At 43.0% G+C, this 25004-nt stretch overlaps 1 protein-coding gene across 17 annotated transcripts in view; it reads left to right on the top strand.

Annotated features, from left to right (window-relative positions):
- lrp1bb (low density lipoprotein receptor-related protein 1Bb) overlaps positions 1-24206 on the top strand; it is a 324949-nt gene extending 300743 nt beyond the window's left edge. For 12 of the 17 annotated variants that reach the window (XM_082509140.1, XM_082509127.1, XM_082509128.1 and 9 more), the window contains 14 exons: positions 1355-1471; positions 1736-1909; positions 6514-6639; positions 6840-7004; positions 14484-14645; positions 15178-15352; positions 15645-15749; positions 18000-18113; positions 19663-19739; positions 20261-20351; positions 20619-20769; positions 22326-22400; positions 22780-22928; positions 23076-23188. In XM_082509140.1, the coding sequence (XP_082365266.1) occupies positions 1355-1471; positions 1736-1909; positions 6514-6639; positions 6840-7004; positions 14484-14645; positions 15178-15352; positions 15645-15749; positions 18000-18113; positions 19663-19739; positions 20261-20351; positions 20619-20769; positions 22326-22400; positions 22780-22928; positions 23076-23082 (1688 nt within the window). In that variant the 3' untranslated portion in view covers positions 23083-23188. Of the gene's footprint in view, positions 1-1354; positions 1472-1735; positions 1910-6513; positions 6640-6839; positions 7005-14483; positions 14646-15177; positions 15353-15644; positions 15774-17999; positions 18114-19662; positions 19740-20260; positions 20352-20618; positions 20770-22325; positions 22401-22779; positions 22929-23075 lie in introns of those variants that run through there. The other 5 variants (XM_082509141.1, XM_082509138.1, XM_082509137.1 and 2 more) reach the window with 3 other exon arrangements.
- The last annotated feature ends 798 nt before the right edge of the window (positions 24207-25004 follow it).

The following is a 25004-nucleotide window of genomic DNA, read 5'->3' as shown; positions in this document are numbered from 1 at the left end:
GTAAATGTGCAGTCATATTCGTTGTGTTCCCACTAGTGCTTTCAGGTTAATCTCGTTGAAATAACCTTAACGCCACAACACGGCAAATCTCCGTTAACGAGCTACCCTATACAGAGGGGCTAGACGGCCAACACGTTAACGAGCTAACTGCGCTAACACACTAGTTCACACCAATGTAATTGAGCATTGCATGGCACATCCAACATACTGTTTTACTTTAGTCCATGACTCGCTTACCTTCAGGGTCATACGTCACATGAAGACCAAAATAATTCCAAACGCCAGATCTGAATGAGGGTGGGGGAGGTCCACTTCTGTCTCGCTAGCTTGCCCTGCGCTCTTCCTTCTGACGATGCTGTCTGTGTTGAGCGCTCAGTGAATCTGCGTTCGACTACTCCGCCTAGGCTGCACTCTCGAGCCTAGGCGGAGTAGTCAAATGCAGATTCACTGAGCGCTCAACACAGACAGCATCGTCAGAAGGAAAGTTGATAAAATAAATTACAAATGTTGTATTGTTCTTTTTTTTTCTCCCCTTTGGTTTTCTTTCTTTCTCTCCCCCTCTTTCTTTCATTCTTTCCCCCTGTCCTATCCCACAGTCATGTCTGTCCCGTTTGCAACTGAAAATAAAATAAATTCATAATTATAATAAAGGTCAATCAAATGGACCAATATGATGATCCACTTAAAATAAATCCTCTTGGCATCTTTCTTGGCCTCAAGACAACAATTCTGATGGCTATAGATCCAAACGGGACACAAAAAAAAAAAAAAAAAATTGAAAAAAATTGAAAAAAAAAAAATTGTATTGTTCATACATATGCGTACCGAACCGAAAGCACTGTATCGAACGGTTCAATATCGATACGAATATCGTTGCACCCCTAATATATATATATATATATATATATATATATATATATATAAATATATACAAATCAGCGCACACGCAGCAGCGTACAGCTGCTCGGGATGTGTTGTACGCCTGTAGGGAAGCACTTAGTGCTGATCTAGTTTTGAAGAGCTGCTTTGGCCTCCTTAAATTCAAGGATGCTATGATCTGTCTTGGTCACACAAAGAGGAATTCATCATCAGCTATTTAAATGCTGCAGCCTGGTGCTCAGTTATACGGTCAGACTTCTGGGAAACAGTAGAATTGTAAAAAAGCTCATCGTGATCAAAAGGCGCCGTCCTTTCTCAGGATTTTAAACACAAGCTGTTGAATAGAAACAACCGGACGGAGAAACGTTGGTGCTGGAACCGTCCTGACCTTAAGGTCTCCTCCTCTGAGGGACTCCACAGTGATCTCTGTGTAATTTGTCAGGTAAATGAATCTCTTACCTTCATCCTCCCACAGGGCTGGCCATTGATTATTTCAACCAGCGTATTTACTGGGCTGATCCTGAGCTCTCGCAGATAGGGAGCATGAGATTGGATGGCTCGGACCCTCTGGTGACAATCAGCGACAGACACGGTAAACACAAATGGAAAACTTTCATCTACACAAATTCGTTTCATGCTTCTCTTTGTTTTTCTCAACTTGATTTATCAAATAATTGCCAGATTAACATTGCTTTTATGTGGCACAAGGTTAAGGTTCTAAACAGTGTCTGTTAGCACCAATCCTCTTACACAACACAGTCGTCCTTCGTCTGGGCACCTCAGGATATAAACTTTATAATCCCAAAGCTGCAGAAACCTGATTTTATCTGCTCTCTTTTCTCTGCTGGATGTTTAGGAATCTCCCAGCCGTACAGAATCGATATATTTGAGGACTACATTTATGGAACTGGGTTAAAACACGAGGTCTTCAAGATTCACAAGTATGGGAAACAGGCTGTGGAGTTTCTCAGTTTGGGGGTGGAGAAGCCCACTAATGTTTTCATCTCCCACCGTTACAAACAGCAGGACGGTAAGCTGCCCTGATGTTCACTGTTTATCTGTAAAATGTCCCTTTAGAGCAGAAGAGGAAACGCTGTTCAGTCAGTTGAAGTTTGATTACTTATTTACTTGGTAATTGTGTTTGTAATTCAGTTCTATTGTTATTATTTGTTCCTTTGATGTTCTAAAGACTTCTTATAAACACAAACACACACAAACAGCCACCGATCATATTTCTGAATGAACGACTAGAGCAGCAGACGAGGCGAATAATAAATGCAACCATCAGCAGTTGGTAACCAACCACACATACTGGACTGACAGCAGTAGCACGATATTTAGGTTTATGATAAACATAACAACAATCATTTATTGTGTGTGTGTGTGAGAGGTGAGGTCCAGCTGTTCCAACCAGTACGGGAGGAGTTTTAATAAAACTTTAAGGTTTGAGTGATGGATGTGTGGATGTTGAAGGGCCGCTGATGTCCAGACCACATTATATAAACAATGTGACAACAACGTACAGTTCCAGTTCCCTCTGCATCTCCACACAGCTATAAGAGGGCTCCAGGCACTATCCTAAATTTGACCATCACACAGACTTTAGAGGAACCAGCCTCCCTCAGGGAACTCTGAGAGTCATCAAACATTAAATATAAGGTTAGAAATGTGTGTGTACAACAAATAGAAACACGTTTCTCTATTTGTGCTGTTTCATGAAACTATCAGATAAAATCTCTCTCTGGATGCTTTGTTGCTTGTTTACTTTAACATCTGGCTGACGACTTTTAAATGTCCCATTTGGCTAACGTTGGTCTGCTCACGGCGACACGTTGACCCTGGAAAAGTAACATGAATGTGGTGAAGAGACATCAGCTCAGAAATTCATCCACCTGCTGCACGTCTGACAAATAAGCTAAAGACGAATATTCAGCAAACCTGAGAGATCGTTTTAAAAACTGTGCCGAGTGAAACATGTGGAGCTGTTTTATAGAGCAAACTATAAATGATATTATTCACTGTGAGCAGCTGAGCGACGCTCAACAGTGAAAAAGTCATTATTTCATTAAAATTCGATCAATCCATTTTATTTATCTGGTATCAGTTTTATTATTAATGTTATTTGACATATTAGGATGTAATGCAGTTTGCCACAAACAAACAAAACCAATTGAATTTAGGATTCATTTCTTTTATTGGTTTCTTTAAATAACACCTGCGTATCTGTCTGATCTGCTGAAGCTCTTCGTCCCCACTCGTTCGCTCCGGTCAGCTGTTGCTCTCAGTCCCCAAATCACTGAGGAGACCGAGCGTTCTCTATCGTGGCTCCGGAGCTTTGCAATAATCTTCCTCTTCACATTAGGCGATCGACATCAGTGCTGGTTTTTAAATCCAGATTGAAAACACATTTTTATTCACTGGCTTTCACTCAGTGGTTGACTGACTTGTATTTACTTATATTTTATTGTTTTCGCTATGTTTATTATTTTATCGTATTTATTATTCTTATGGTATCTATTATGTTTCTATTGTTCAGCACTTTGGTCGGCCTTGTGTGTTTTTAAAGTGCTATATAAATAAACCATGATGATGATGAAAACTGGAGTCATGCAGTATGCAGGACTGTGGATTAAGATAAATTTATGATTAGTGAACAATTAGGTTTTTGATAAAAAGTTTAATTCTACATATTTTAACGAAACAACTGGACTAATATTGTGAAACGATGCTTTATAGATATAAATGATATTTAGCTGCGTGTTTCACGTGTGCAACATAAACCACTAACCTGTTCAATCAATCAAGGCTTTATTCGCCACGTGCAGGTTGCCCTGCAGTGAAATAGGACACATACCCCCCCTTCCCCCCCATCACATGGGGATACAGGTCGGAGATCGGTAGCGTTACAGAAAAACACTGAAATATACACTACAATGGGAAAGTACAAGAGGAATAAAGAGACCTCTGCTCATGCTGGGCTCCTGGGAGGACAGCATGAGAACAGGAAACAAAAAAACTCCTCTGCACAAAGAAGCACATAAATGTCCACAGCACAACATTATGGAGCACGTGACCAGCCACAGGGTCGGGTGGGGGGTGAGGAGTCATCCGAAGCAAACACAGCAGCCATCCTGCCCAGCGCTACCATCCAGCGCGGGCTCAGACCCGCCGTGTTCCCAGGAGGCAACAAGCATCGAAGGCGTTTGGAAAGGGAGGGGGGATGAGTGTGTGCTCATCAGTGTAAGTGTATGTGTGTGCGTGTCCAGAGTTCAGCTGAGACAGTGTCCTTCGCCCTGCTAGGCTAAGTAAACAGTGTTCCAGCCAACCCAGGTGGTCTTGCATGGATGGGAAGAACAGACTCAACACAGTCATTATCAGGGTGTTGTTGTTCGGCTCCAGCCTTGCGACTGCAGCTGGCGCCGAGAGGGTGTCCACATGAAGTGATGGTGCTTTTTACCATCACTTCATGTGATGGTAAAAAGCGAACAGCTCATATGAATTTCAAAGCAGTTCTACAGTCCAACACTGGTCTCTCAATATCCCGTTGGAGAGCCGCGAGCTTCTCCATACTTGCGCTCATTTCTTGTGCTCAAGGAGCCGATTTCTGAGAACTCACGACCACAGTGTGCTTCCCCAAGATGTGATCCAATTTTTTTTGAGAAACTCACGCCTCTCCCATCGTTTCAATCCCAGCGGGCAGCCTTGGGGGGGTTTGAACAGCCGGTTCCGCTTCCTTAATTCTTCGATAAGTCAGGGCCAAGCCAGCTCCGATCAGAACCCTGTTATCATGGTTCATAGGTAGATATCTTCAGCACTCAGGCTCACCCGAGCCCAGACTTCTCTTTGAGAAAGGGGTGTTGATTGCATTCAGGGAGCAGTTGATCCAATCCATAATTCCTCTTTTAGGTTTTAGAGAACAGACTGTGAGAGAGTGTTCAGGGAAAGTAATACAAAAAACACGAGACTAGACAAGGACATAAGAGGCTAAGCAGGGAAGCTCAGGGAGAGGAGGAGGAGGAAAGTGTGACCGCCTTCGTCAAGAGCAAGAGCGGTCGCACTGTTCTGATCAATACAGCCACGTCCGTCCTCTCACTTCCTCCAGGTGATAAAGCATGGCAGTTATTGGTTCCATCGCTGGTGTTAATGATGAGAAAGCGTGAGAGAGCTCAGCCTCGGTCAGGTTTTCACTTAAACGACAGCTGTTCCTCCCTACAGACTCATTAGTGTACACTGTGGAGTCTGAGGGCACAACATGTGCTTAGCTTGCAAGTAGCTAAGACACAAAGGCTCGATATGTAAGAGATGGCAGAGATTTTGATTTCTCTCTTTTATCGTCATCCTTTAAACTGAATATATAAATAAACTCTCTTAAACCAGTAAATGGATCTCAGGGTTCGTTCTGCTCGGTGTGCAGCAGGATTTGTTTGACAGAACAGCATGAAGGACAGTTTTAGATTCACACAAAATGAGAAAGTCTCTTGGAGACATTTCCATGATCGTCAGTTCAAACAGTTGCATATAAGTAAGTTATTGGGAGCACCGAGGAAGATCAGCCCTCGTGAGTCAGCAGGACCAGGTCACATCCCTGGGTGACCTCTCTGTGTCTCCGATGCTTCCGTCTTCTGTCTACAAACTGCGCCCCGGTCTGCCAGGATTGGTAACTTCAGCTAACATTACTACAAACATGGGCTCTCCACCTACCTGAGCAGGGAGGAGCATTTAACACCACACAGCGGGTTTCGAGGGGCCATCAGCGGCTGCATTTACGGAGCAGGCTGAGGAGCTTCTACAGCTGCATGATTGAGGCTGCAGAGGATCTACCATCAGTCCACAGCTGCCTCCATCAAAGACCCCGCCTACACGCTGACGTAGCATAGATTGGATAAATATGTACATTTGCCCTGCAGCTCAGATTCTTCTTATTTTATTTCTATCTTCGATTTATATTGTATTTCCTTTATTGTACTAACTGTAGTTCTTTATAATTGTTTCTGTTGTTTTTAAATGATCATTTATTATAGTTATTAGTTTTATACATGCATCTTTCTGTTTGGCACCAAAAGAAGAATTTCATTCACGTTTCTGTGAATATGACAATAAAAAACCTGAAGGGCTTCCCTCAGACTGACAGCGAGACGGCTGAAACCTGAACAGGACACTGATCAGAGCTGGTTTTGGGATGAAGCAGGGTGAACACCAGGTCCGACCCAAAAAACCAACCAATTCAAACGAACTGTGAAGAAGAGTGGCGCAAACCCAGTTTTAATGAGGGTGCATGTAGAGGACATTCATGCTCACGATGAGTGGATGTGAACCTCTGACAGCAGCTTGATTCAAACATTATGTTGAGTTGTGTTTGCCTGTTTCAGTTGAAGCAGTTTGATTCACAACATGAACATGTCGTCCTCTCTGCTAAAAGCAGCCCTTCTAAAGGTGACACATCAGTTATACAGTTATTTCTCAGCTTTTGATTATTCAATGTGAAGATGCATGTGTAAATGATTCATGTGCTGTGCCTCTAAAGCCTACAGCACTTCAATAGCTCTATTAAAAAAGAACAACCGCATGTTTCACAGAAAGAGAAGTTGTTCTTGTTCAGCATCACAGATGATCTCCTCCGTTGTTTCTCCACAGGACCCAATCCATGCTCCAGAATGTCCTGTGATTTCATGTGTTTGCTCAACCCGACTGGTGCCAGGTGCACCTGTCCAGAGGGGAAGGTGCTGGTGAACGGCACCTGCAATGATGTCAACGTCTCAGGTATCTTAACAGTAATATTGACTTTGAATATATAACAATGAGCAGCTTTCTGAAGCGTCACGATGTGTTTAGTGAACACGCTGGTGATAACTGCATTCTGTGCGTGTTGCTGTCTCACATTAGCTCCATAACACTGTTAAATATCACGTGACTGTGCACATGGCGCTGCAGTAAGTGATACAAACTTTGCCGCTGTGAAGGTGAACTGTGCCGCCCCCCCTGTGAGAATGGAGGCCGCTGCTTAGCCAATGAGAAAGGAGACTGGAGGTGCTACTGCTGGCCTGACTTTTCAGGGGAGCGTTGTGAGGTCAACCACTGCACAGACTACTGCCTAAACGGAGGCACCTGCATGGGCTCGCCGCTGGGTACGTCTGTGCTTTCAAAAACTCTTTACTGCATGATTCCTTTGGACGATTCACATGTTTGACGTGTTTCTGAGTCGCTGCACGGAGAATAATTCATATGAACGTTTATGCTGCAGGATTCTTTATGTTCTTTGTTTACCAGTTTTGATTTAAACCCCTGCTTGATGGCACGCAGACACATTTGTCTTCATTTAAAGCGATGCAGCTTCCTCTCTTCAGGTCAGATTCGGCTGCATTGCAAAAGCCAGTTGAGCAGTTTTATCATTGATGCGGCTCTGAAAGGAGCCTCCAGCCTTCATGTGAAGGTCTCCTTTGAGGAGCTCTCCTGAGATGTCAGCAGTGAAACTGAAGCAGGACGTACAGACCTGTTAAATAAGCTTTCCTGGATTTAAAAGCCTTTGTATATCACGCCCACATCATAGTAGTTAAGTTGCTTTTAAAAAAAGATACAGATAAAAAATGAAACATGTTTATTGGCCTAATGTAGAAAGAAAGCTGTGACAAAGGTGTGGCGTGATTTCTCATTGCAGTGGTTTAAATTCATTAAATATTTATTAATTACATGGATTTAATAATCTAACAGGAAATAAATGTTTGTTTACAAAAACAGTATTTTTGTTGTTTTCTTACAGCTTAATGTGACTTCAGCAGATGGTAAAATAACTGCTGCTCATTAAAACTGTAACAGAGATGAAGTAGTGAATGTTACATTGTTTTGGGTCTTTCATGGTTAATATTGATGATCGGACCCGTTCATGCTGCTTACATAGTGAAGAGATTTTCCTTTTTTAGTGGGCAGAGGAAACGTGTGCTGTATTTAACTGTGTTCTGTTTTACTGCATTGACCACACGTCTCATGCAAGCATCGCTCTAAATGGAAAAAGAGGGATGGATTACTGTCCAACAGGATCTCCTTTGGTGATAAAAAGGGAAACTCGGTCAGTTTGGAGGCTGGATTCGTTCCCAGTCTCATCCTTAAAAACACAAGAAGGTGTCTTTGAATTTCTGCCTTCAGATTCGACTGGTTTACCAGGATCTTAATGGAAGGTTTGGCAGCAGCATGTTTGAAACAAACCTGTGTCTCTGTGACATGAAAGTAAAGAACTTCATACTGTGTCAAACAAAACAAAGTAAATATATCATAACAGTTGTGGATCACAGTTGTCTAAACACATTTGTGTAACTTGTACAAGACTTTTTGTCTGCCCAGCTGGTTGTGTATGATCCAGCACAGTTACTGTCCGCTGCATTTATTTCCTCCCCGTCAGGCCGGTTGGTTTCAGGCAGATCTTTCCTTTATGATTCTCGCCTGCTCTCGTTATCCAAAACTCCCTGAAGCCAAACATCCAAAGTGTAAAGTGTTTTCTTTAAAGTGATGTCAACTCAACGATTCGTGTTCCCGCCCATTAGCAGGAAAGTAGGGACACGGATGCAGTTAAAGGATGTAGTTTGGATAATTGCTACGACGTGAAGATGACTCGAATCTGCAGTTCAGAAAGCGCGGCTCAGGTTCTCTGACTGAAACATTTTGCATATTTTTCTCAAGCTGTTGATAGAAATCTCTATCTCTCTCTTTTGAGTTCTGGGGCCTTTTTCCATCTGTTCATGCGGCTGCACGCTCCTAGTTCTGGACAACAAACTGTAACCTGTTTGTTTACAGGAAAACATGTTATCGTCAGCAAGCAGCTAGATTTTGTGTCATGTTGGTGCTGCTGCAGATAAAGTCTTTGAGTAGGATTGATAACCTTTGACCTCCTTTCTGTCCCTGTGCCCTCCAGTCTTCACTCTAGTGTGTTTTTAAGGCAGAGTTTCTGTTTCCTGTTTTACTTGGATAGTTGGGTTTCTCCTGTTTCTTGTTTCAGGTTATATCCCCTCTCTGTCTTATAGTCTTGAGTGCTTTCAGCTGTGCTGTGTTCCCCTTCTGTTTCTAACCACCAATTAATCCTCATTATTGTCATTTCCACCATGTGCAGTGGCACAGCGCACAGTGAAGCACCCTGGTGCTACATATGACGTATAACAGACAGTCAACACAGGACTGCATGAAGTGCAAGTGTGCAAAAACTGCAAAACACGAATGAAAAGCAGTGAAACACCGAGCAGAACAGAACAATACAGATACAACAGTGTGTGTGTGTGTGTGTGTGTGTGTGTGTGTGTGTGTGTGTGTGTGTGTGTGTGTGTGTGTGTGTGTGTGTGTGTGTGTGTGTGTGTGTGTGTGTGTGTGAGACATACGGTTTGGTGGAAGAAGCTGTTCCTGGGTCGGGCAGTGAGGGCCTGGATGCTCCAGTACTTTTTTCCAGAAGGCAGCTGGGTGAGGGGAGTGTGTGAGGGGAGTGTGGGGTCCTCCACGATGCTGGTGGCTTTGCGGATGGAGCAGGTGTGATAGGTGTCTGTGATGGAGGGAAGAGAGGCTCCAGTGATCTTCTCAGCTGCTGTACTGATACAGTGCAGTTAGCAACCAGACAGTGATGCAGCTGCTCAGGATGCTCTCGAGCCCCTCTGTAGAAGGTGGTGACGATGGATGGAGGGAGATGGGCTGTCCTCAGCTTCCACAGGAAGTAGAGACACTGCTGGGCCTTCTTAGTTATGGAGCTGGTGTTGAGGGACCAGGAGAGGTTCTCTGCCAGGTGAACACCAAGGAATTTGGTGCTTTTAACGACCTCCACAGAGGATCCATCGATGTTAAGTGTTAGGGTTAGTGGACAGTGATCCCTCTATGCTCTTCTGAATCCTTTGTTTTGTCCACATTCAGAGACGGGTTGTTGACTCTGTCCATTAGCTGCTGCACCTCCTCTCTGTATGCTCACTCGTCGTTCTTGCAGATGGGACCCACCACAGTCGTGTCATCGGCCAACTTGATGATGTGTTTGAGGGGTGCAAAGGTTGAGTTTCTGTGCCACAAACACGGCTCTAATTTTGACGTGGCTCAACCAACATGGTCACAACTTTGCAGCATATTGGAAGTGCAACACAGACGTGTGCTGGTGGAGGCAGGTTATAGATGCAGCTCGTTACCCTCGTCACAAATGAAAGCCAGCTGTAAAGTTACTAATGTTATGATGTTTTCTTTGGGTGAAGAAAAAACTGTATGAATGTTTTTGCTCTTAATTTGAAGTGTAGGAGGAAGCTGCTGAGTCTGTGTTTGTGCTCGTTTGGATGCTGGAACAAAAACACAAGAATACCTGTTCAATCAATACAGTTAATTACACTTTGATCTGCTGACAACACAAAGTGTTTCCACGTCTTCTTTATTAGGCCGTGTGACAGTAACTTCTGATCTTTAAGTAGAGCCAGTTTAGGGCTTCACAGCTGTAATCTGCAGCCATAAACTGAGAAATAAGCAGCAGTACTAAGACTGCACATAATGTTGAAATAATTAACTCTGTCTGATCCGCTGGTTTGCTCTTTGTTTCCTTTGTGACTTCCTGTGTTTCTGGTGTCTGTGCTTCAACCTTTTTGTAGCGTTTGGCATTTATTTACTGCTTTTTGTTGTTTCCTGATTTTTTTCTTTTGGTTCTGTTAAACATTAATTTTTTCTGTACGTTTGTAATCAGCATGTGAATAAAGTGTCCTCATTGTTTTTACTAATGTACCAGGAATTCCTCCAGAGTTCGTCCACTGTTTGAAAGCACTTCTTGTGGGTGCAGCTCCTTAGAGAACGTGACAGTAAAGATGTTCCTCATTTCTGATTGTCAGCCTATCAGGAGAACTCGCAGGTGTCTGCAGCCCAATGAGGTGAACTCGTGCAGATACACTTGCCTCTGTTTGCGTTGCTCTGCACAAATTAGCATCAGTCTGCATCTCTGGCAAACCAAAACTTGATATTTGGTGTGAAGACACGATCAGGCTGGTGTCGCTATGAGAACAGTCAGTGACACCTAATTTGACTAATGGGACACAACAAAATGTCATAAATTATGATTTGCAGGCATTGTTATGAAACAACAGTAAGAAGAAAATCCCCTCTCAGTATGGACGTCAGTGATATCATCAGCTGTTTTTGTTTTTCCAGTGAAATCATCCTGTAGCTGAGTGAATGATTAGGACAAGCAGGCAACGCCGAAACTAGAAACCACAGCATCAAAGCACTGATGCAGGTTTGCAGCTTAGTGTATTCTTTTCAATGATTCTCCTTTGTTTGTATTTTTATTACACTTGTAACAGTAATAAGAAATATCCCAAAAATAGGGATTTATTTCATTTTGTAAACGATCTTAAATTACCCAGAATTCACAGTTTGTAGTCAGGCCTGAGATGGTCAGTGTCTAAAATGCTTGGTGCAGCAGATAAATGTTGACGTCTATTCAATTCAGTTTTATTTATGTAGCACCGAATCACAACGGCCGTCAGCTCAAAGTGCTACAAAAAACAGAGAAAACACCAACCATCAAACGACTCCATATGAACAAGAAGGAAAAACTCCTTTTTAACAGGAAAAGACCTCCATCAGGACCAGGCTGAGGGAGGGGCGGGCAGGTCTCCTGAATCCAAACTGGAAGCTGGTTCCACAGAAGAGGGGCCTGAAAACTGAAGGCTCTGCCTCCCATTCTACTTTTAAATACTCTAGGAACAACAAGTAGGCCTGCAGAGCGAGAGCGAAGTACTCTAATAGGATGATATGGTACTACAAGGTCATTAAGATAAGATGGGGCCTGATTATTTAAGACCTTGTATGTGAGGAGCAGGATTTTGAATTCTGGATTTAACAGGAAGCCAAAACAGGAGAAATATGCTCTCTCTTTCTGGTCCCTGTCAGGACTCTTGCTGCAGCATTTTGGATTAGCTGAAGGCTTTTCAGTGAGTTTTTAGGACTTCCTGATAATAATGAATTACAGTCGTCCAGCCTGGAAGTAATAAATGCATGAACTAGTTTTTCAGCGTCACTCTGAGACAGGATATTTCTAACTTTAGAGATGTTGCACAAATGGAAGAACGCAGTCTTACATATTTGTTTAATATGTGCGTTGAAGGACATGTCCTGGTCAAAAATGACTCCAAGGTTCCTCACAGTGTTACTGGAGGCCAAGGTAATGCCATCCAGAGTAAGAATCTGCTTAGATACCATATTTCTAGGCTTTTCAGGGCCGAGTACAATAACCTCAGTTTGATCTGAATTAAGAAGCAGAAAGTTAGCGGCCATCCAGGTCTTTATGTCTTTAAGACATTCCTGCAGTTTAACTCATTGGTGTGTGTTATCTGTCTTCATGGACAGATAGAGCTGGGTGCCATCTGCATAGCAGTGACACGATTGCAAAAGGTGAACCAGGAAGTTTGAGCTCATTTCAGTGTTTACACTACCATGTTCCTATGGTAACAGTTGCATTGGCCATTTATAATAAGAAGAATAGGCAAGAAGAGTATTATTAACTTTCTGTGTTCCTGTAACATTTTAGTGATGTCTTTCATAAGGTTTTTGCTAGTATTACTAAATAACAGCACTGAAACAGTTTGATTTGTGCATCCCATAATAAGATAATATTCAATATTCAAGAAACATAAGAAGTCTGTAAAACTTACAGCTTGCTGACACATCCAAAACCAGTTGGCATCAGTATTTGTGAAAACCTGAACTAATGTTTTAGTTTTCCAGAGATGAAGAGAACAGCTGAGTTCATCGCTGTGACGTTTGGCCTTCTCAGAAAGATTTAACCCATCAGTTATTGAGTTATCAGATCCGAATGGAGAGATTGATTTCCTTTGGACGTTTCAGTCAGATTATTCCAGGCACAGAACTGTAGAGTGTGAAATTACCAAGTGGTGTAGTGTGACCTACATGGCGAGACCTGTATCCATGGCAACTTGGTTGTGTGCTGTGTAAGTAGTGTTCAATTGTTACCTTTTCTTGAACTTGTTTCCTGCTCTCGCTTGTCCGTTATACAAACGGCGAGCATGATTGGAAGGTTACTGTTTCAGATCACCCGCACAAGGAGGCAATTCTCAACACTCACACGTCTCTAATTGTAAAAATAATCAGAAGGTGCAGCACGCGTTTCTGTACGGTCTGTGTGAAGATCGTTTCAGTCTGTGCTTTTTCTTTTACCCACGTGTGAGGATTGTAACAAAGTTTCACACCGAGGCATTTATACAATCTTTGTAACTGTGGCTGCTGGTCTGGGGTCAGCAGTCACTCCTAGCTTAGCATTAGCATGCTGTCTGTGCAGGTGCTAGTTGTGTTAGCAGCATGCTGTGGTTGTTTCTGTCCTGGATGCAGTTTGCACTTCACCATCGTGTTCTCGCCTCTCTGTGCAATAAAAATAAAAGTAATGTTTATATCCACACTGCAGGCTCCACCACTGTTTCCTGCTCCGACTCACCAACTGGAATCGATACGGAGAATCAATAGGCAAACAGGCTCTACTCTACTACTGGGAGCCGTTTCACTAGAAAAACCTGTTCTCGATGGCCATCCCTACATGCATGGAAATACAGCATATGAGGCAGAAATAGAGTTTGTACGATTTTAACAAGCTTGAAAGTCGATATTTGTTTTCTTGTGTTTTCTGTTATATCTGTTTTGGGGCTTTTTAGACTTTATTGCATTAGGACAGTAGATAGAAGACAGGATGTAAGACCAACAGAAGTGACCCAGAAAATGGCCCGAGGCCTTAACAGCATACAGGTTGTCTCCACCCAGCAGCCTGCTTTCTCGTAATGTCTACGTGTAGCCTGCAGGAATCGTTCTCCAGGCTTCTTTCACTCCATTCAAATTCTGACCTGCTGCCGTTAGTATTCAGTCCAGTTCTTACTTCTGTTGCCGTACCTCAGATTTTTCTGCCTGTTTCCCTTCATTAAGAATAGCTGACAGCCGCTCTGAACAAATTAAATGTTTAAAAGCTGCTGGTAACAAAGTGCCCGTGCTATGTTGTCCGGCTCAAAGTGTTATGGGCAAAAACACCCAATGTATTAAATGTGAAACAAAAATATATAATAAATATATAATAAAAAGATATCAAAAACAAGATGATACAGCAAAAAAAGGGGATTTTGTTATAAAGGTTCATAAACATCTCAGTTCCAAAAAATCTGAATTTTCTGGCTATTTCGTGATGTGTTGGGTCTCACAGGGTTCAGTTATTTATCGTCTTTATCTTCAGCTCAGCAAATAAACCGAAGAAAATACACCTTTGAAAATCATCAGCTACAGTGATGTGATGTGTGAAATTATTGCTCAAGATGACTTGAAAAAGTTAAAAAAGAATAATTTCTTTCTCTATAAAGAAATTAGGTGAGGCTCAAGACTTTTGCACAGCCCTATATATCCATGTAAATATGAAGTGCATCTGTGTAGGTGTGTTTTCAGGTGTGTTTACAGCCACGAGGCAGTTTGGAGCGCGTGGACGCGTCATGTTTGTGCACAGCAGTTTTGGCTCTGTGGAACAAACTAAAGCAGTTCTGAGACGGATGAATTCATCAGTTCGTTGCCGATTTCCACCTTTCCGTGCTCTAATAATCTTTTATGCTCATATTTCTTTTCAGGAAAGCCCACGTGCCGCTGTCCTGTCGGATTCTCAGGGCCTTTTTGTGAGAAAAGGATTTGTGACAATTACTGTTTAAATGGGGGGACGTGCGACGTCACTCAGGGGAACCAGCCGGTGTGCCGCTGCATGGCCGAGTATACCGGGGACCGCTGTCTTTATCGTGAGTCCTGTTGGCAGCAAACAAACACAAACAGTCATTGATGTTCCCCTGGCTGCCTGTGGCTGCCAGTAGCACCTAATCAAAAGAAAATCATTGATTTGAATTCAGTTATGTCACATAAAATCCACAGAACAAAGCGTTTGAGAGTTCCCACTCTGAGCGAGAGACAAAAGCAATCCCCTCAAAGTCTCTTCTTTCCAAAAACACCACATTTGCTTCAATTTGCAGATAAACAAAAATCAAAATTCTACCATCAAACAACCTTTGGGTGTTTCTGCACCGGGGCGATAATGCATTTTCTTTTGCTGCGCTTTGACATAATGTGTTGCGGGGAAACAATTTCATCTGCACATCATTAGTTTTTCCCACTGTTGCTTGCCCAAAGGGTGATACGTTTTCATCTGTGGCTAAGATATCATTTGATGTGGATAATTAAGTCCCATTAAAACCATGTACTGTTGTAATCAGATCAGCTTAGACTGTGTTTCTACATTATCCTCTCTCTCTGTTTATCTCTGCAAACCTAAAACAGACATTTGTCATCACTACTGCGTGAACTCCAAGGCCTGCACTTTATCCAGCAGCGGCTACGTGGAGTGTGTGTGTCCCGCCAGGTTTGAAGGGAACAAGTGCGAGGTGGACAAGTGTCTCCGATGCCACGGAGCTCCTTGCCTCATTAACGAGGAGACGGGAGAAGTGGTTTGCAAGTGAGCGCTCCGTATTTACTCGCCACTCTTGTCCATCATCTCTTTGGCTGTGAGGCTTCATAGTTGATTTTTATTCATGGGAAAACACGAGTTAAACAGTATAATGTTCATTCAGGGCTCAGTCGCTTCACCCACAGGCTGCCGGCGGGAAGAATTGATTTAATTAAATCAATAATTTAAGGCCACGTACCCTGTAGCGTTTTAGGTTTGGTCATGTCAGTGAATTTGAAGCTGGCTGAACTCTCTGCTTCTTCTGGTTGTAACTAGGATCCATTATTTCTTCACCCTCTAGCTGCACAAATGGCAGAATAGCACCGAGCTGTCAGCTGTGTGACGGATATTGCTACAATGGAGGTACCTGCCACCTGGACCCTGACACCAACCTGCCTTTCTGTCAGTAAGTCCCTGCCTAATGGTGAAAGTAAGGAAAACTCAATGTTCTCCACTGTTATTCACACTCACATCACTGTTTCGGTTCAGCCGTCGGCTCTGTGCCCGGCTTTAAAAACTGAAAGTCGCCGCGTGAGATAGATGTCTTCCTTTGGAAAGAAATCCTTAAGTTGAAGGTTTGATGTCACTATGTGGAGGCCATGAAACAGCAGGGGGCCGAGTGCCATACAGCATCCTGTGCTGTGTGACACCTCGCTGTGGCTTAAGGTTTTAGGAAGATAAAGATGGTTTCAGACTCCTTCAAAGCCAGCTATTCTCAACATATCACACTTTTCCTCCTTGCAGCTGAGAGCTGATGTCAGGCCTCTGTGGCTCTCTTCAGTCAGAGGGTTTAGAAGTTTGCTCAGTACTTCAGCCGCCACGAAGCTCGAAAAATTGCACGAGACAAAAGCTTGACTGGCACACGTGAAGAAATCGCCGTGAAAGGCTACTCAGAGGGCTCCCTGTAGATGAATATAATCACTCGCAGTGCTGTGTTAAAAATCTGTCCAAGGAGGAAATTGGAAATCCATTTCAAAGGCCAACTCTCCATTTTTTTAAATGCCCATTGTCCACTGTAGTTAAATTGAAATTTGCAGGCGCCGCTCACAGATTCCAGGGAATAGAATCAATTTCTATGCAAATGATTCCATCTTATTCGATGAGGTTAACAGATCCTGATAATGCGGTTTATCATTGCTGCAAGATGAGAGATTATGTGAGATGATGGATATGTCGGCGTCAAGAAATCATAATGTTTGACCTTAATACTCTGAGTAAATGTATATTTCATCAAGCCTACCTAAAGAAGCTGCTACGGCTGCAATCATTCTTGCTTTAAAAACCTCAAATATACGAAGAGAATACCTCAACATTTCACTGCTGTCTAACAAAGTTCAAGCATTCCTGTTAAGCAGCTCTGTACTGTATGACTTTATGTTGTTGCTCTTTTCCTTTTCTGCACAAAAGCTAAGTTACTTTAGCATCTACAGTTAGAAATATCCATCAGTCAGCTGTGCAGCGGGGAAACAATTATTTGATCCCTAAATTTGTAAGTTTTTATCAAACAAAAAATCCAGAAAAACACACACATTACATAAAAGGTATAAAAGAATTTGCATGTCAGTGATGGAAATAAATATTTGACTTGGTCCTTCCTGCATGACACGAGTCAGTTTCATGCTGGAAACTCGTCCATGACCAGTTGTCAGTGTCCTGGCCGAGGGAAGGAGTCCGAGATGTTACGGTGCGTGGGCCTGTCCACTGGCCCACTCAGTGAGGCAAAGTCATCCTGTCAGAAAAACATAACGTTTCCACCTCTGCAAGCACAGTGGCTGAGCTGTTGCCAGTTCTGGTTTCATCTGACCACAGCACTTCCGGAGCCTTCTCTGACTCATTTACGAGTTCACAAAGTGAAGACGGGCCTGTGCCGTGGAGCTGTGGGCTGATCCAGCACCTTGGTGATCGTCCTCATCCCATGATGCAAGCTCCCACATGGAGCTCCAGACTGAGGACAAATTTATTTTTCTTCTCTTTCCGTTGTCACCTTCTCACCAAGCTTCTCGCTGATGGTATCCTGTTCCAGCCTCGTGCAGGTCTGCAGTCTGTCGACCTTTGACACTCTTTGGTCTCACCTGGTGGTGCAGAGGTTGGACCAGAACACTCGATTGATTGATTGATTGATTGATAGATTGATTATGGCACACGATCACACAGCCAGTCTGTGAGAGCCAGTGGATCAGATACGTGTTTCACTCAGTGACGTGCAAATTCATTTAGCGCTTTTATATAATTTGCTTTTTTGTGTTTCAGGTTAATTTTCAGTCTGAGAGATTTTTCATGTTCACAAATTCAACAGAGAATCAAATCATTATTTCCCCTGTAAGCTGTCATTTCTATTGTTTAATCAAACTAAATGTATTTTCTGGTTTTTGCTTATTAGATGCATTTATGTGGATGCAAGCAACCATCATGTTGGGGCCCAAAGTTCTTGTTTAACAGTTTTCGTAATCTGCAGCAGGCCCCACATGCGTCCCCCTCACGTGCTGAGCAGGGACGTTTGTTGATCTGTTTTGCTAATTTGCAGACGTCACACTGTCTTGTTGCATCTTATGACTTAAGCTGCTAACAGGGTTTAGCGTTCTGTCGCCACTCATGAGGCAGCCGACAGTTGAACAGTTCTTGGGCCCTTTTGTCACTCCAAACACATGTTTTGCAGCTGCACGTCAGGGTTCAAGAACCAACGTTGTGATGAGCTGGCCAACCCCTGCGATTACTTCTGTCAGAATGAGGGGATGTGCACATTAACAGCTCTTAACAAACCACGCTGCAAGTAGGTCCCTCTCACCTCTCCAGCTGTATTCAGCGCCCACTCACCTCCTTTTGTACACAACCCACCCCCACTCCATTTGGCTTCATTTCAGCCTCAGTCCAGCACATAGGCCTCTCTGTGATGGTGCCTCCTTGTAGCAGCTTGTCATGTAATAAGTACTGGATATAGCAATGACTCAGCGTAGATGGTGGAATCACACAGATACTATAATGTTGTTTTATTAGAATATGTTGGCTTATATTTATTTCTGTATGGAAACAACATGACTGACTATTATTAGCATCATTAGCACCAACACGTGTTGAATATGTTCGCTGCAGTAAGAAAGAAAATACGTGGCGAGGTCGAACACTGATTACAGCGCTGATGGCGTTTAGAGACGCGAGCTTGTTTCTGTTCTAAGCTTCAAAAACAGAGTTTTGTAGAAAGTAGTTACATGTATTTCATTTTAACCTTTGGTATTTAAACGACTTTAAAACAGGAAATAGTTTTTATTTGAAACATGCTGCTGTGCTCATTTAGTTACTTTAGGACACAGCTAGCTGTAGCTCTGTTTCTGGTGGGCCAAGCTAAGCGGCAACAGTACAGGATGCTATTTATGCTTCTGCTGCTTAAAGCCAAATATGGTTCTTATTTCCATGATAAGTGACAGCAGCAGCACCAGCAGTCTTTCCTGGTAGATAAAGATGTTGCTAATGTATATTAGCACCACTACGTTGTATATAGGGGCACTTATTACATCACCGGCTGCTGCATAGCGTTTGTTGCCTCTTACTGCCACCCATCTCATGCACACATGAACCACGGGAAGATTACAGCATAACACTGTGTGTGTGATGTGGGCATCAGTGCATTTGCAGCCTGTGCATGATGGCTAAATACGTCCTGACCGGTCATTGCACATAATTTACTCGGCAGAACGTGTCATCTTTAATCGGTGTTCATATTTAAGGCCTTTAACTTTTACAGCTTAGCCGGGTTTCTTTGTTGAAGGGACTCCGTTCCATCCTGGTTTTTGCTTCTCAAAGGCGGGAAAATGAAGACCCAGGTTACGCCCGATGTCCTAATAAAGTTGTTGTCAAAGCCCGATGTTCTGATTCTGCAAGTGCATGTTATTCAGGATAGTTTCATCCTATCATCACCCTGCCGCCCCCACCAGATCACTCATGCTTTACATGCTTTAGCGTCAGCTAAATTGGACGTCACCTCCTCTAACAAGGGTCATGCATCACGCCCATCGGATCCCATTGGAACACACATGAGATGACGACTTGTTGTCATCCTTTGATCTTTCCTGTTTTTTGTTAATACACTGAATATTCAACACGTCAGTTCACATTAAGCTCTTTACGGACACAACATGTATGTGCTTAGTGCTCTCTCTCCAGGTGGTGTTTTGTTTGTGTTGAATCAAAGCCGTGTGCCGTATGTGTAAGCCACAGTCACATCATGTCGTAGATCATTTTGCAAAGTTGTTTTCTCAGCAGCCTCTCTGCAGCCACAGTATGCTAATGATAGTTTATTTATATTCTCTTTTGACCTCCTTCAGATGTTCAGCCAATTGGGCAGGAACACAGTGTGAGAGACCCGCCCCTAAAAGCAGCAGATCAGACAACATGAGCGGAGGTGAGGACTGGGAATGTCAAGAAGCCTTAACATGTCCTGTGTAAATACCTGCATGTGTCACTGGTTCACTGACCTTATTGCATTTCAGTGGAACGATAACCCGTACATCTGAACATCAACAGATTGGCATCGAACTACCGAACTCCTACCAACCTCTGCAGTTTGCATCATTTGAGCACAAAGGGCTCTGCTCAGCGGGGTTTCCTTGTTTGAATTAGAGGGGCTGTAGTCGCCAGCCCGTCAGGGTTCAGTAATATGACTCCTCTGTCGTCAACTTCAATTTAAGATTTAAAAAACATATCTTCTGAAGTCGTGCACGTCAGTGTAAAATGTCTTACATTTCTAAATGTGCAGCCTGTCTGTGCTGGACATATGTGAATGGAGTGAAATGTGCAAACAGCGAAGCCCTGTGAAGTGAAAACGCTGTTATTTAAAGTGGCTCTGTTCACGCCGCGGTCACTGCGTGAACTCATCTCAGCCCCTTTGCTGGTCGCTCATCACGTCCTCTCTCTGTTCCCCAGGAAGCATCGCTATCATTGTGCCTCTGGTCCTGCTGGTCATCCTGATTGTGATGGTCGTAGCAGGTGTTTATATCTGCCGCCGGAGGCAAAGGTACGTCGATAAAGAAATATGTAAGAAAAAGAAGCTTCTAAGCAGTAACATGAGAGCTCCAGCATCGCAGAGCTTTGAAGATGAATGGATGCTTTTGCTTTATGAGTGAAAAGTTTGCTTTCAGTAGATCTGAACGCTGAGCCTGTGGTAATAATCCATCGTTCATGGCTATCTAACAAAGTGATATGCTCCAAGTAGCATCGTGCAGCAGCACACTAACAGCATGTTGTGTGTCGCGTTAATGATGATGTGCTCTGCACGGCTCAGGGGCAAACGTGTGCAGAGGCAGCCCATGACCAACGGAGGGATAAACGTGGAAATTGGGAACCCGTCATACAACATGTATGAAGTGGACCACGACAACCACGCTGATGCAGGCAGCCTGCTGCGCCCAAACTTCACACTTGACCCTCATAAGGTGGGTGTGTGTGTGTGTGTGTCACGTGTGCTCAACAACACGTCATTCCTGTTTTAATAGGATGGAATTCAGTGTTTGACTTCGAGCTGAAACCAGATTGTTGCCAAGTCAAACGTGTGGAGTAAAAGTTACTGAGGAACTTTGAGTGGGGCTTAAACATGCAGCTGAATCTGTTCGTATGTTCTCACATACAAACGTCAGTGTAATTACATTTAGCTACAAACTCATTAAAGTGATTCATTTTCAGTTTTCATCTCATATTTGATTCAATGTAACTCTTGTTGGGCAGCGTCTGCAGGTCTCTGCTGCATTAAATACTGAAAGCTTAATCATTTTTGCACATATAAAACTTACTGCACGTGTTTTCCAACTAAATAAAGTTTTTACAACCTTAACAAATTTGTACCATTTGATCTCCTATAAGTTGAATTGACAGTACAGCAGATGCTGGCTCCTTTTTATCAGGATACTTAGAGGAGAAATCTTAATGGTCATCACTATATTATTTTTATATACAGTTACATAGATTGTCTATGAAACACATGTGGCCCAGCTGTAAGAAGGTCGACCAGGAGTCTTCTGATATGAAACTGGTCTTACTGTCCAGCCTCCTACTCAGCGACTCTTCATCAACAACTTCAAGGTCCTCTGAGCTCTACCTCGATGTCTGCAGTGACAACACTGAGCCAGTTTTTTTATAGCCAGCTGAAAACTAGGAGTTATTAGTGTGTCGTGAAGCATTGTGCACTTTGAAGTGAAGTTGCAAAGAGCGAGAACAGACAGACAGAAACAGTTTGTGTAACAAACTAGTGACTGTTTCTTGGCTATTTTATTGTAAAATATCTGCATAATGTTGTTTTAATTTGCCATATGTGTACATCCCTTACTACCACATCATTGTTAATACTGCAGAGTTTTAAAAGCCATGAGAAAATCTGTTTAGACCTTGATTGATGCCAGTCCTTATCACACTAATTATTAGCCTTGATGCTGCAGCTATGTCGTCTTTAATTGAAGGGTAGAGAAAGGACAACAGCTCAAATGTGTCTTTCAGATTGGAAAATAACTCAGTGCTGTGTTCTCTGCATCTGGCCCGGCAGCTGCTGGGATGTGATATTTAGAATTGAGATGCATCCGGTGGAATTACATGAGGCTTTGCAGAGATTTTACAATCTCTCTGGCCTGGGCACAAAAATATACAGATGCCACAAACCTGGAGGACGTCTGTCTGTGTGGTGATTTATTCTCTCCACCCCACACGAACTCCCAGCATATCAAATGAATCCTAACACCTTCACAGATGCAGTTATGTAGCTCACCTGCTGCAAGTTCAAGCCTAATGCTGTTGCTTCTTAAGCTGCCAACTTTGACATCTGCTGTTGTGAGTCCAGTCTGTGTTTTTAACCGAGACATGCTGGTGTGACTCTAAACCAGCCTCCATACGTCCAGCTCTCGTGGTACTTGCTAGTTTGTTTTTCCAGCGCAGTTTTAAAACCCGTATTTGGACTGTGAGAGTTCATCTGTATTTATATGGCACGGTGCTTGTTTTGTTGCAGGGCTGGTGTGTAAAATCCAGCGACCCTCACACCTTGGGCATGAATTCTGTGCCCAAGGAGGTAATCCCTGGACAGGTGAGTGTTACACATTTTATTTTTACTCTGAAGAAGAAGAAAAAATATCCATTTTTACATAATTTCACTGTGAGGAAGCTTTGTGTGTTTTGTGTAGTTATATTTGAGTTACATTCTGCTATTTTAAAAACTGTGTAAAATTAAAATCATGCTAATGTTGACATCTGGTATATACTTGCTCCCTTTATCATTTTGTGACATCCTGTCCAAAAACCACCAAACTTTCCTTAAAGTTCCAATAATCAACTTTTTATTAACAAATGTTTCGCACGACAATTGGCACCAAGTTCAGTTCTGTTGCTCATTTTGCTAATATCTGTGGGACTGTGGAAAGTTTGCAAACTTTTTTGGTTGAGATGCAGCCGCCATCTGTTTCCAGCAAACCTCCTGTGATGGAACATCGGTTAAACAATCTGCTAACAGAGCGCAGATCCATCGAAATGGATTCAAATTGGATCAGAACTCAGCCAACAAGACAGAGGAAGTTGTACATGAATTTAAATTAGCCCAGGTTTCATTAAAGCCGATGTAAGTGATAGTTTGTATGAGGTGAATCTGACACGAAGACTTTCTTGATTCCACAACATCTATTAAAATGCAACCTCGAGACTCCTACTGTTGTAAAATATCATAAATTAACATTTGTACTTGGCATCTCTTCCCCTGCCTGTTTAGCCCATGAACTACTCCAATCCAGTGTATGCAAAGATCTACATCGACGGGCAAAACTGCCGGAAGCCAGTCATCAGTATCGATGAGAGGAGAGAGCTACTCCCAAAGAAACTCGAGGGGACAATTCATGAAACCGCCGCATAGCCTAACTTTACACTTTGTACTTCTTTTTTTACCACCGTGTATAATATGAAGGAGGAAACAAGATTTTTCTATTTCCTATGAGGCTCTTAGGTTTTACTGGTTTAGCATCAGCATAATGTCCTCGTCGCTGTGCTGAAGACTTTAATTTTCCACTTAGGGTTTGCTTTCTGTTTGTCAGAGATCCGTTACACAGCGCTGTCAGTATACTGTATGACACTGAAGTAAAGCTGCTGATTTGCAAAAACTTTATTAACACCTGAAGCCACACTTGTGCACAGTTGAAACCTTAAATGCAGTGCTAGAATTTGTACCCATACCTGTTTGTAGTTCTAGAGGGAAACAGTTTGGCTTTGTGGAGATGATGAGGGGAAGGGCCGGCTCATTTTATCTGGAAAAAAAGTATGTATAGTAGAGAAGAGTAGCGTGGGTTTTTCTGTTTTTGTTATTTCATGTGACATATGGACCGGAGAGCTTCACAAACGACAAGCTTGATTCCTTTTATTTGCATCGCTGCACCTGACAGCTCTGCTCCGGCAGTCCCACTGGACACAATAACATCAACACAGTCGTTTCTCAGACATTATCTCCCGTCTTTCTCATTTCCACGGATTCCAATCTTCAGTCGCCTGTTTCAGCAGTAATATGACGTACAAACGTATCTGAGAGACATCGAAGCCCACCCTGAATGTTTTCCGATCAGATTCCCGGATCCCGTACTGTACGCTGAAAAGACAGAATATCATATTTTTCTAGGTCTCATATATCAACAAATGGATTAAAGATGGAGAGAAGAAAGATTTACCACAGCTACAACAACAGTTACTAAGAGTTATTATAAAACACGTCTGTTGCTTCAGAAAAGGAAGATGATAAATATAAGAAATTTTATAATTTTGTATTTGATTTGTATGTTGTTTGGCTGCTTGTATTTTGAAGAAATGTATTAAATGTAAGTAATTTTTATATAAAATGTAAATCGATATTGAATAAAGGGGGCTTATTTCCACTTCGTGTCTTTCTCTTGATCCTCCAAAATGATTGTTATACGATGTCGATGATAGTACGTGTGCACTTCTATTGTTCAACCAATGATCAAACTGTCAGTTGTTACACATGACTGCTGACCCGACAAGTCAATCAGCAGCGTGAGGTCTTTTACCTGCTGCGCAGAGGAAGGAGGCTGATTGGAGATTATTGCCCTGCCTGTGAGTACAGGAAGGCCGGCGCTATTCATTACCTGGATGTGGGGACGCGGTGTCGATGCCACCTGCTGAAGGATAATTCAGTCTCCTTTCACTTTACTTACAGCGGCTCTGTCTCCACGCATTTCACCTCCATTCTCACCATAGCAACCAGAGGAGGCAGCGGCACTCCTGCCCTTTCTCCATCTGCTGTGCCATCGGCGGGATCTGCCAGCACGCCCAGCTCACCGCGTTTTCATGACGGTACAAATAGATGCCGCGGTTTCCAGCTTCCCTAATTGGCCCGTGCGCTTTGTTTCGCTGAGACATCCGCTGTGAGAACAGAGGTTTCCATGCTTTGCTGAGAGCGTGCAACACACAGTCTCTCAAACACACTCGGCACCGCGGCGTGGAAATAGAGTAATGTGGCTGTGACTGGCCTTTTTCTGTGCTATAGAACATTTATCAATAGAGCTGCAATGATGAAGAACGTATTTCAAATGTTCAGCTTTTATGACTGCGGCATTTAGAAGGTCGAGGTCGTTCCCAAGGTCGAGCACGAACGACGCCACGTGACTGTATACGGGTCTTTGATTAAAGCACCAAT

The sequence above is a fragment of the Aulonocara stuartgranti genome (genome assembly GCF_965226115.1).
Source record: "Aulonocara stuartgranti genome assembly, chromosome: 16".
Taxonomy (NCBI): Eukaryota; Metazoa; Chordata; class Actinopteri; order Cichliformes; family Cichlidae; genus Aulonocara; species Aulonocara stuartgranti.
The sequence above is the reverse complement of the archived record's forward strand: the minus strand, read 5'-3'. Positions and strand labels throughout refer to the sequence as shown.